This window comes from Watersipora subatra, chromosome 9 (genome assembly GCF_963576615.1).
Source record: "Watersipora subatra chromosome 9, tzWatSuba1.1, whole genome shotgun sequence".
NCBI classification, from domain to species: domain Eukaryota; kingdom Metazoa; phylum Bryozoa; class Gymnolaemata; order Cheilostomatida; family Watersiporidae; genus Watersipora; species Watersipora subatra.
This window is the reverse complement of record NC_088716.1, coordinates 63251930-63264619: the sequence shown is the minus strand read 5'-3', so window position 1 is coordinate 63264619 and position 12690 is coordinate 63251930. Positions and strand designations below refer to the sequence as shown.

The following is a 12690-nucleotide window of genomic DNA, read 5'->3' as shown; positions in this document are numbered from 1 at the left end:
TCACTAGTGACATGACTATGACCTTTACTGCAATGGTTATCTTTGGCAAAAAACTGTACAGAAAAGGGCAAACTTAGTGTCTAAAGTGGAAATAATGCGTTGAACAATCAGAAAAGATGTAATCGAAACATTAAAATAATGACAAATTTTTTTTAACTTGAAACTGACGAACTGAAAAGCAACTTTGAGCTGAATTAACATTTAATTTTTGTTGGAATTAAGTGTGAAACCTTGAGCTAGCAGAAAAATGAATACATTGTTTGATGCAGGGGAAGTTCAGTGTGTAATTAGTCCAATTATGTCATGTTGATTGCTTTGGTATGCATAATTGAACTGGTTGGGAGTTGTCCGATCCTTTAATGCCCTTGAAATACATGCAGTGGGTTTTTATCAGGTGTCCTACTGTAAGAGCAGACAACTCCGCAATCATAGTTGTCACTTTAAAAGCGAGTGATGCATTTACTAATTCTTTACAAAAAACCAAACAATTACACAAGGAACAAAAGCTTGTGCGCAATAAAAATTGACAACCTAATTGGCAAATATTTACGTCATATTCTGAGGGACAAAGGCTAAGAAGGTTATAGCTCGGCTTTGATGATTAATTCTAGATATCTGTGGTAAGAATGTGAACATGTTATAACTGAGACAATGAAACCAGTCAAAGAACCATGACTATCTTGTAACAAGCACTTGCGTCGTCCCTGCCACGTTTTCTAGTCGAATGCTAACAGAGGAATGCTGCCGTAATGTCTACTTGAATTAATCAAAACTAATATCATAATAATCAATGATTTTAACTGATTGTAAGTAATGTGCTGAGCTAAGAGTTGTCCTCTTTATATGCCTATCTGTTTAAAAGTGAGACAGTATTCTAAATGCATAAGTGAAATAAGGATGAGGGACTAAAATTTAGTCATTACAATGAATAAAACGTGAATGTTATAAATATCTTCGAGTAGAAATAAACCCGAAGATCAAAGAATAATTGAGCTTAGCCCAAACGAATAAAGCACAGAGTTTAGAGCAAATCATTTGAAAAGATTTTAACTTATTTATTTAAAAATTGATCATTTAAAATAGACAAAATAATTAAAAATGATAAATGCTTTTTAAAGAATACATGATAATGCAAGCATCTATTGCCAATTTTTTCAGCTTTGCATCAAGAAAACAGTGAACTTCTACTTTGTGACCGTGAGAGTATGTACCAGCACTGCACAAATGAGTCAATTCTAAGAAAGCACTTGAAGTGTGGCACTTATAAGCAGGAGACCGAAACTGTTACTAACCTCGTTGCTTGCTTACTGACGATTCGATTGGACTACTCAACACTGCTGAGTCACTGACTGCATCTGGCCTCTTGCGGCGCTTGATAACTCGGAGTTTGCCAGTTATGCGTTTGAAGTCTGGTGAAGTCAATTGTGGAGGCTCATCTTTCGACTGCAATGTTGGCAATACGTATATGGGCACTTTCATGAAATAGACAAATGTGTTAATAGCGTAAAAATAAAGTTCCAATAGGAAACATACCATAGCTGAAGGCTGCACCACTCAATCCTTTAGCCAATCACCATCAGCTCTGTAAGACAAGCATAAAGCTGGCAGCCAGAGAAAGGAGGAAAGCTATGGAACAAGGAGAGGATATAGTCTAAGAAACTGCTGCGTAGGACAAATTGACACAAGCCGCCCGAACAGTGCTCCTAGATAAAAGAACTTAAGGCTAACTTGGAAAACTCAGCTAGTTTAGAATGCATGGATCTCGCTAGAGATCGCAAGTGTCGTAATTATTTTATCAACTAGAAAAGAAACAACATAATAGACATGAAATAATCTCTCATCTCAGGTGATCTTAATTGTGAGAGAATTAGAAACTTGCATTCAGTCAAGACTGACAAAGAGTTTGGCAACAAGAGGGGCATTGGAAGAATAGATAATAATCCGATGATAATCCGGTTTTCAACTTCGTTCCAAGAAGCTGCTCAGAAACAATTAGTTTGAATCTGGAAACAACTTTTCTTACTAAAATAATTATAACTCGCTCCAAAAGTAAAAAACAATTTTTTCAGCATTTTTGCATTATTTTACATGAACGACTGTATGTTAAGGAAGCAGGTAATATATACCAAGTGCAATAAATTGTTGATAAACACTCTATTACCAGGGAAATGTCTTGTCGGATTTGTATCCTAGTCGCATTTTCTCAGTTTTGTGCAAAATAAAATAGTGTAAAACTAGCTTGTTTACCTTATTCTAACACAAGATAAAAATAACATTAGTACATTATGCAAAACACAAAATATAGTCAGTATTTTGTAAACCACAACGAATATGTCTGCATGGAACAATTGAACACTGAAGATAACAAGAGAGCTTCAGTTTGCCACTGAGCTGAGTTATAAGGTTGCCTCGCCTCCCGGGATTGTTCGATATGCACTTTGTTCAGCATCTGAAGCAAGTTTAAAGTTTTGTGTTGGAAATTCAAGTCTTTTGAAGCTTTTTAGACATTCGAAAACCTTTCGGTTGGCATGTATTTTAATGTTCAGTTCATTATCAACGTGAAGACAGCAAGTATGGATTTAATTCTTGAGCCAGTTACACGTGATATCTTGCTGACGGTTTCGAAATCATGTTTCTCATGACATTGTAAAATGATTTGACGTGACAATGCCATCTACTCATCTAGTCTAAGTTTTACCTCGTAAATATAATTGCACTAAAGCCTTCGTCACTACAGCGCTCATTGGAAGACATGCTATTTGCAGCAGGAGTGAAATCGATGTTTGTTCACATTTCTTAGAGGCCGATGAAGGCCTCAATCGCCTCTGCCTCTCTAAAGAAAAGCAATCAGGTTCCTTAAAAAACAAATTCAACTGAAAACTTTTTTTATTTTTCTCAATCTAAGCCTCAGACGCAACTTTATTAAAAGCATGTAGAGACGAAAATAAAAAAATCTTTTAGCAAAAGATGATGCATTCTGTAATGTTTGCATAGAATCTGTGTTGGCTTTTGAGAGTTATTAGTAACACGGTCTAACACATGTATAATAATATTTGAACTCTAGTCATAAAAAGCCTTTAATATGGGCCAATAACTGAGGAGTTGTAAGAATAGTAACGGGTAAAGACTAAACTTAATCGAAGCTACTGGCCACCCATCGACTGCTCTACTAAAGGGTTCTACTTGGGGATTTACACTAAACTGGCACAGACTAATCTCATTTAAAGAACCGGTAGTATAACAAATATTGTCCTTGGATCCTTCAGATGATTTGTGACCACTGCAATATAAACGGCTTACCAATAGTGTGTTAGACTGGTGCTCGAGTATGCTTCCAATGTCTGAGACTCAATGGTTAAAACAGCTGAGAAAAACCTTGAGATGGCACAAAAATATGCCGTACATCTGATATGCAGATTAGTACAACTAGTCTACTAAAAAGTCTAAGACTGATGGTCTGCCATACAATGACACCAAGAAACATGCTTCAAGCTGCACAAAACGTACCACCATGAATCAATCACTGAAATCTACCAGAGACCAGCTACTTCAACACCGAATAGCGGACAACCACACCGATATATGAACTCCACTCAAGCACTCCATGTTACCAACACTTGTTTTTTTTTGGCACAGCTGTCGTATGAGACATAGATGTAAATCATCACGTAATGAATACACATGTCGATGGCCATACTGAAAATGAAGCTACTGAGGCACCGAAGCAGTAGATTGAAGCAGAGCACAAACCAGGCGCCTTTATCAAACAGCAGTAAGCACTCATAAACCATTACATAACAGAAACAACAAAAGAGTGGAATATACTTCGAAAATAGAACCAATACTTAGCACCACCTAAACCTCTAAATTAGCAAACAATACTACCTCTATCTGCCTTAAATTTCATGGTCCGAAATGAATATCGGGCTTACTAGAGAACAAGCCTTACAGATCCTTACAAAAGTCGGCGTCAGAACTACACCATCAGGCATATATGTCGGGTATTCTGTTGTTTTTATACCTATTCTTCCCTATCAACAGTGAAATAGTGTTTATTTGTATGAAATCGGATGTTTTAAAGACAACTTGCGGTCATCGATTTTAACATTAGCATATTTTGGAGTAAATGTTGAAAAACATTTGCATGCTACATAAAAATAAACTAACGGCTCATATAACAAGTCATGAATAAAATTACATAAGCTGGTGGCCCTCCTCCAAGATCTTGCCTACAAATTACGAAGCTCAAGTCAAAGTAGCCTAAGCTGTGTAATTTGTTCATATTGTTCAAACGGCTCATATAACAAGTCATTAATAAAATTACACAGGCTGGCGGCCTTCCTCCGGGAGCTTGCCTACAAATTACGAGGCTTAGGTCAAAGTGAAACTCAGTAAGTTCCCGCCACAGAATAGCCAATCAAATTTAGGAACTATAATTTGCGGTGGTCGATCGACTCGCGATTCTTCAGCATGGTTTTTGTTGTGATCGTAGGCTGAAATGAAGCTTTACATGTACATTTATTACCCGATATTATATGAAGAGCATGTGTGTAGGCTGAAAACGTCTTAGGACTATAAAAATAACATCTTTGCTATTTGTAAGAATTGCTAAATCAAGTGACTGGATCGTTCATTGCAGGCTACATTTTCAATTACCAAATCTTTGGGATATAGTTATGTCTTTACGTTGGTGTGAAAGATTAGTATTATTATAAGCTATCAGTTATATTAAAGTCAATCAAATAAAAAACTTGGTAATAGTGTAATTCTTAAAGTTTCTCGGTTGTCGAGTTTAAATTGCTGGAGTCGTTGTTCAGGAATAGTGATGTGATTTTTGTTTATACCTTTTTTCCTTTTGACATTTTGAGCAGGCCTGCCAACCTAAGAGTGTGGCAATGCGTGAGATTTGGTTTTGGGGTAATTGATGTATCAATGATAGTATATATAAAATTGTGGAAATTGGGGCAAAAATCTCACGCATTTCTATTTTTTTCTTTGGGGTGATTGCGTGAGTCTCACGCCCAATGCGTGAGAGTTGGCAGGTATGATTTTGAGCTACCTCATAAACTAGGATTATATGGCAATGCTATTTTTACCAAATAATATCAGTCACCAAATAATATTGGTTTTGTTTGATGTTATATTAACTTGCCAACCTGCGTTTTTAATATAGAGCCAAAACATATGAAGGTGAACTGCATACATATGTACTGATTTTAAAACACTTCAGATTTTGGGCTTTGTGAAATTACTTCAAATGTTGAAACAAATACTTTCTCAAAGTTTTTATCATGTGTCAAAATATTTTTATGGTTAGATAATCATGCATCAAGGTTTGAAATAATTTTAAATAAGCGATTGCCTCTTAGACTGTCACTTGGTGGTTATTAATTTTAACATTACCCTATATCCCGGCATATAAGCCGATTCTAAAGTCCAAAAAAATTTACCAAACAAAGGGGTCCGGCTTAAACACGCAGAACTCTAATTGAAATGACACTATGCTAACTTAATTTCAACAACTATAACTTGAACCATGCTAAGCATGTGGCTAGCAGCCTTGTGCTTAGAGTTTGTTTTATACAGTAGCGATGGCACTTGAAGAAAAGCCGCATGTATAGATTTATTGGAAAAAATGCAACGGAACCGGCACATTTAGCCTGATTCTGTCCATATTTTGTTCTCACAGTGAAAACATGCTAACATTGTTTGCTAATAGTACGCTATGACGGTGATAAAAGTTTGTGATTGGTTGGTCATACACATGATCGCTTGCATTTCAATCGTATCGCTGGCAATTGTATTAATAGTAAGTCTGGTAGTTGAAAAGATTTTACCGAAGAAATGTCTGATTCTACTGATAAATGGTAATGAATGTCTCACACTGCTTCTTTTAAACTAAAAGCCATAACATGACATAACAATGATGCATAACATAACAATAATGGTTACTACTATCAGTAGCTCTTTCGCTACCAAACACACTGTGTTAATGAGACAATTAAATATTCAGTAAAACCAAATATTTGACATCGGCACACGTAAGTTGTCACAACATTTTATCCAATTAATTAGCTTAAAAGTTGATGATTAGATGATGCCATAAAAAGGCCACAAATGTGCTGCCGAATAAGTTCTGACAATTTTTTGTTTTCTTTATACACCATGGATAACAAGCTGAGCATGTTCCCAGTCAGACGAGTTACCTCTATCACTATTATAGCTTACTGCATTATTATGACTGTTAAAATAAATTCTCACTGTCACTACTATTGCCCAATAGATAATCATTGGACATCCATTGATATACAATTTGTGAAACCTACATAGCCGTAATGCATCTGATCATCACAAAGAAGAAGTAGCCATAAAAAAGTGTTTTTCCAAAGCGAAACTAAGGTCAGCGTGAGATGCAAACATGTTTTTCATCGGCTCCACACAAATAGATGACTGTTTCCTTTTGATTAAGCGGAGACACGATAGGCTAATAATCCAACCATTCACCAGTCAGAAATTTGTTGTACTAAGCCTACAAAAGCCACTCTGTTTTTTCAACCTTTTGCTTTGATAGGTACCCATGTCATGTTATGATTTATAGGGTTGGCGTACGATTTTCAGGGTCGGCTTAAATGCAAGATCGGCTTATATTTAGGCACATACAGTAGGTGCCAGTCAAGCCAATATTAAAAACTCAAATAGTTCCCCAAATAAACTTGACAAAGACTTGAATTAGAACTAGCTAAGCAAAACTCACATATAGTTCGCCAAATAAACTTGACAGACTTGAATTACAACTAGTTATGAAAACTCACATATAGTTCCCCAAATAAACTTGACATAAATTTGAATTAGAACTAGTTATCAAAAACTAATTTATAGCTTCCCAAATAGACTTGACAGAGTCTTGAATTAGACCCAGCTACTTATCAAGTGGCTTTATATAACCTATCAAACTGCTCATTGTACTCTAGGGCTACAAGATTATCAGTTTCTAGCACCATAGGCTTGAGCATGTATTACTTGCGCATGAAAGTTTGCTACAAAGACCAAATTAAATTTCTTTAGTTTGCAAAGTGTTGTAAAAATAACTATTGAATAATTTTCAATTTAGGCCAGTTGAAAGAACAGAAGGAAAGAAGTGTATTGGCCTCGAACCAAACATGCCATCCAAGCGTAAACGGAAGTCAACACAACCAGTGAAGAGGATACCCTATGCTATAACTGGTTTAAAAGGTGGGAATGGGTAACTGTGCAAGTACTCAGTTGCCCTGTCTTTTCAGTAGCATGCAATCTTTTTATGTGTTGGAGATGAACTGTTAAATAGAGGCTAGTTATCAGTGTTATTGTGAGGGCGATATAACTCGTGCTGTAAGGTACATCGTTCATTTCTTTGTATTAAACTGTTTCATGCGCTCTGCTATATATGTTAGAGGGAGCATGTGGCGAACCACTTCAACATGCAGATTCTAGCACTTCTATGTTATCATCTGAGTTAAAAGCTCTCCTAGATCAAGCGGCATTCTATATACATCTTCGAGACTCTGCCAAGGTTGGTCAGCTTTCCTTAGTATTATGTTTGTCTTTATATTTGTATTGTAGGGCTGTAGATATCCATGTTTCTCTGATATTTCATCATAAGCTATTCCACGCGCAACCTGGGATGTTATCGGGCTGGTTTCTTCTTGTGCAATATTTGTCATGCATTTTTGATACTAGGAGAAACAAGATTGATAGCGATATTAGCAACATTGCTGATTGCAAGGACCTTCGGTCCAATAGAAATTTGGTCCATCATCAATATTATGTTTTTGCAAGGAAACGCACTAACCAGGTCATCTAGGCATCTCTTAGGCAGATAATGGTGGCCACTCTAAATACCTACATGTACAAGGGTTCACGGTTCCAGAGTAACTTGGCCTTGTTTTGTTTGACACGGGCTTCCTATCAGCGCCCCTTTAGTCTAACGATTAGAAGGTTTGGCACTGCTCAGGCTTTTATTACAGTAGAGTACCATGTGTGTCTCCTACGCATCAATCGTACAGATTAATAATCTTGCAGTCAAAAAAAAGTGAGTCCTGCATTCTTCTCGGAGAGTTTGTTGTCACAGTAGATGAGAGCAGAAGAACGAAATTGCCAGAGGCAGAGGACCTCTGGCTGTATGTCGCTAACCATGTTCAAGGACACCATTTTCTGTATGCTGAATCAACAGACAGGTAATTGGACACTCCGCTGACCTATAAACAGCTAGTATGACTCTCTGTTGTGGTGTCTATGCTGGGATGTCAACAGGTGCTCAAACATTCTTTTATGGTGTCACAAATAGCCTGACTTAAAAACTTGTATTTCTGTTACCAACCTATATCCTCGGTAGCCTCCTCTCCTTTACTTTAGATTAAAGGAGCCTCAGCATTTTGAAATCAAGTTGCCCGCTCCTTCCTTCGGTCATCTACTCTCATCATTGGCTATTGGTGTGGCCGAGATTGGTCGCAATTGTGTTCAACTTACTTTTAGTACCAAGGAGGATGGTCTTTCAGCGTCTGTGCAAGTACAGCTCTTCATTTCCTTCTCCTGAGTAACTGTGTCTGTGTGGCTGTTACCACATGAGTAATTGCTTGTTACCAGCACCGTTCACTTCAAAGATTGTTCATTTCATGTGTGTCAGCACATACATGTGTGCATACTAAACATTGTCCCATAAGATTGTGTATGACGGGTGTGCGTTGCATTGTCTGATGTAGACATGAATGTTTTAATATATAATACGACTACGTGTGACAGGTACTCGTCGACTCCAGATACATATATGACTTGAGCGCATCGACCAGTTACAGCAAGATGCAAAGTAAATGGATTCATTCTTTGAAGGCAGCTCTCGCTCTCACAGGACACACTCCTCTACCAACAGACTTTACCATAAAAAGTATGTTCTACATAATAGATTAACTAGACAACTCACTCTTGTTTTTACCAGATTGCATAATTTTTTATATTTTCTCTTTGTGCTAAGATAAGATAACTCCCATTCATGTCATCTAGCTCAGATCTTTTCCTTTTGCCATTTAAAGATGCGAGTGAAGAAGTTTGTCTTATAATATTCTTAAAGTTGTCTTCCCCTGATTATTGCTAAAATACTTTACGTTATTAAGTTGTAGCAAGTAGCAACCGAATTCAGCTACATATAACCTTATTTCAAAATCTCACTGCCTCAACCTTACGAGCTTAATGCATTCTGGCACTGAGCTGTAAATTCTCTCGCCTCTCAAATTCAAATGTTTCGTATAAAATCACTGAATACAAGTTGACAGGTTTCCACCCTGTGAAAAAGCACCTAAAACATGATATTACAACGGAAAACGTGTTTTTAATTTTTCCGAGTCAACACCTACACTCAAATGGTAACAAATTTTTATCTAGTGGTTATGATATGCAATAAAATGTAACATTGTCATGTAAAGTACTGTATGGAATTCTTACCTTTGAGACATGATAGTGGCTAATGGTGGTGTGTGAGAGACTCGAAGGCCACACATTCAATACGCTACACTTTTGTAACACTGCGTAACATCACATAAACTTTAACTCACACGAATTTAATTTTAACTTTAACTTTTTAATTTAATTTAACTTAGCGATGCTGCTCTCATAAGCCTCTCACATACTCGGCTACCTAGCTGCCGCATGTAGGAACACGCTCGTCTTTCAAATATGTCTCGTATTTCAAGGCAAAAAATTGTTCAGAATTTTGCTTGTGTCTCAAATTTCTCGTATGTTGAGGCACTTGTATGTTGAGGTGTGAGTGCATGCGGTTGAGTTGTTATAGCATGAGTACTTTTAAACTAGGTTCTTGGACTAGACTAGGGTTGGCAACCTTTTCCACTCAAAGAGCCATTTGGACCCGTTTTTCACAAGAAGGAACGCAGTGGGACCCACAAAACCCGATTTTTAAAAAAATAAATACTACATGCAACATTTTTGTTTAGTCTTTATTACCTTTATACCATGTTTGCACCATACAACGAAAAGGGGTGGCATGTAATAATGATTTAACTGCTGAGAAAACAAAATTACACTTTTGCAAAAAAACAATAAAATAATTTTGGCGGTTTTATTAGCGCATAAATTGTTATAAGGTGTACTACCTGTATTAGTGTTGTTGTTTGTCAGTAGTGTTGTTGACGATATTGCGGACTTAGTGGCTGGCCAGCCTTCCTAGATTTGGATGAAAGAGTGAGGGGATGAAAGAGCCGCATACGGCTTTGGAGCTGCGATTGCCTACCCCTGTCTTAGACTCGTCACAGTTTTAGTTAATGCGTGTCCATGATACGCTTGAGTTTCTGTCGAGTTCCCTGCAAGGAATTCTAGCATCTCACCTCCTTAATATTTGTGCGTTATCTTGTGTCAGTTGAGAAGCCATCTCTGCCACCCACTCCATCCTTTCGACATGATGTGGCGGCGCTATTTCGCATGGTCAAATTAAAGGACTACTTGAGGGAGGAGATAAATCCAGATCTCAACACAGATCCAGCCATGACATCTTATGGTGACGACAAGGGAATGATGAAGCATCTACTCTTGAAGAAACTAAGGCCATACCAGATGGAGGCTCTTAAATGGATGATTTCGATGGAGAAAGGTTGGTTAATGACTGGTTGTTTGTCCCATCACATGGCCTGCTTATACTACATGATATAGTTTACCGGTCAAGGGACCAATCAGTGGCAAGATATTTAGAGGTGATAGAGGCCATATGCAGTCATGCTATGACTTGTAATCACGACCAAATCGGAATTTGACCAGAAAATTTGAAAGTTTTCAGTCTTCAGACTTTGACCAAACATTTAGCCTTTGGCCACCCCTACTGTCCTTCAATCTTTTATGTTGTAATTAGTAAAAATACAAAATAAGAAATGTTTCTGCTGTTCTTTTTCATTTCACACAATTTTTGTTAAGATTCGTTGCCACGCTGTTTTATTAGAATATTTTCAGATCAAACCTTTCCTACTTTAAAGGTTGACTTGCAACAATATTCACATTACAGTTATTTGGTATCAAAAGATTCACCATGTCTTACTCTGGTGTGTTGTAGGTGCAATATATGCAGAAATGTGATTACAAGCTCTTAAAAGCTCAAAAACGAACCGTTAATCGCCGCCATCACGAGACTGCCGTAGATTAGAATCTCTTTCCAAAACGGCTCAAATGGGACGTAGTTGTACAATGTGGCTTCTGTTTACACTTTCACGCAACCTCATTCGTCAAAATATTTTCATAAATATACTTCACGCATTCAATAAAACTATGTCTATTGTTCTTACGTGTCTTTTTTATCGTCATTGTAATGCTGTCACTTTCAGCACTGATATCTCAAAACCAACCGTAAAAATGCGTTTAGTTTTTTAACTTGAGCTCGAAGGAGTACATATCATTGTCTGATAAACATGACGAGCCTGTTGGTCACTTGTGCTATTTGAAAAATGCTGGAGAAATTATTCGCGAAGTATGGGTCACATGATCAGATTGCGACTAGACGATTAGACCAAGCCGAAACAAAACTGTAAAGTAGCGAGCATCGATATTTGATACGGGGTCTTCGGTAAAACCCGAAGTGTTTGTCATAAACTAGTGCTACGAGAAGTTTTATATTGAGCTTTTTATTGGCCTTTTAATTCACGTGAGAACATCGCGTGACAAGACAATAACCAAATGTAATGACTACGTCAGAGAAATAAACTGATTCCAATCTACCGCAGCTTTTTCCGTTTTTGAGCTTTTAAGAGCTTGTAATCATATTTGCACCTACAACACAACAGAGTAAGACATAGTGAACCTTTTGATACCAAGTAACTGTAATGTGAATTTTGTTGCAAGTCAACTTTTAATGTTTATGTTAAATTGATGACATTAAAACATAAGAAGTGTTTATTTTCCATAATTTTAGATAAGATATAATTTATTAAAATACATCACTCTGTCTAATTCTCCACTTCTTATTTATCATATGCAGTAGACAAATCTCTAAGTAAACAAGGCTAAAGTATGAATTGATACAGATACAGATACAGCGCTACAGTAATTCTCCACCCTAGTCTAGTCTATTAATAGATTTTTATGGTACAATCGCTGTATTTTACATTTTACTCTCGTTTTAGAGTTTCTAGTGTGGAATACTAAAAAATAATGTTCAAAAAGTTTTATGTTACTAAACTTGGAACAGATTAAGATTAATTTCCTTAAATATAATAGGAAAAATTGGTTTCAGATTTCAAGCGAATAGGTTCTCCAACAGTCTTCTGCTATGGTTGAGATTCGAAAAATTGTCTCTGAATATTTTATATTAGGTCAGCTAAAAGTGGCGTTGTTTGCAAACTTGTATCGATTTGGTCTTGACAGAAGATATATATATATTTATTGTCAGAATATACGCTGAGCCACTTCTATTCTTCATGTAAGATATATTGTTAAGGGTGTCTGCCATGAGCAGTCTACAAAGTTCATGCAATAGGAGTTGTCATATCTTACTTCATACCAAATTTACACCTTGCTCTACCATGTTTATAACGGGGCATTTAAGTGCTTCTCACTACATGCTATTGTAGTACTGCGGTCACACTTCTTCAGCATATAAAATTAGTCCTTTTGAGATTTGCCTCTCTGGAAATTGTCATATGAAAGGGCAAATATTCCTATAAG

General features: G+C 36.8%; 2 protein-coding genes across 2 annotated transcripts in view; one reads left to right on the top strand and one right to left on the bottom strand.

Moving 5' to 3' along the window:
- The window catches only part of LOC137404330 (protein downstream neighbor of Son-like), a 28919-nt gene extending 24584 nt beyond the window's left edge, over positions 1 to 4335 (bottom strand). Inside the window, exons 1-3 of the mRNA XM_068090522.1 lie at positions 4199 to 4335; positions 1534 to 1582; positions 1293 to 1443 (exon numbers count right to left, since the gene is read on the bottom strand). Coding sequence (XP_067946623.1) covers positions 1293 to 1443; positions 1534 to 1536 — 154 coding nt within the window. The 5' untranslated portion in view covers positions 1537 to 1582; positions 4199 to 4335. The remainder of the gene's footprint in view (positions 1 to 1292; positions 1444 to 1533; positions 1583 to 4198) is intronic.
- Positions 3916 to 12690, top strand: part of LOC137405342 (E3 ubiquitin-protein ligase SHPRH-like) — a 60682-nt gene continuing 51907 nt past the window's right edge. The window contains exons 1-7 of the mRNA XM_068091571.1: positions 3916 to 4001; positions 7112 to 7233; positions 7431 to 7549; positions 8059 to 8213; positions 8392 to 8545; positions 8779 to 8920; positions 10403 to 10633. Of these exons, the coding sequence (XP_067947672.1) occupies positions 3916 to 4001; positions 7112 to 7233; positions 7431 to 7549; positions 8059 to 8213; positions 8392 to 8545; positions 8779 to 8920; positions 10403 to 10633 (1009 nt within the window). The remainder of the gene's footprint in view (positions 4002 to 7111; positions 7234 to 7430; positions 7550 to 8058; positions 8214 to 8391; positions 8546 to 8778; positions 8921 to 10402; positions 10634 to 12690) is intronic.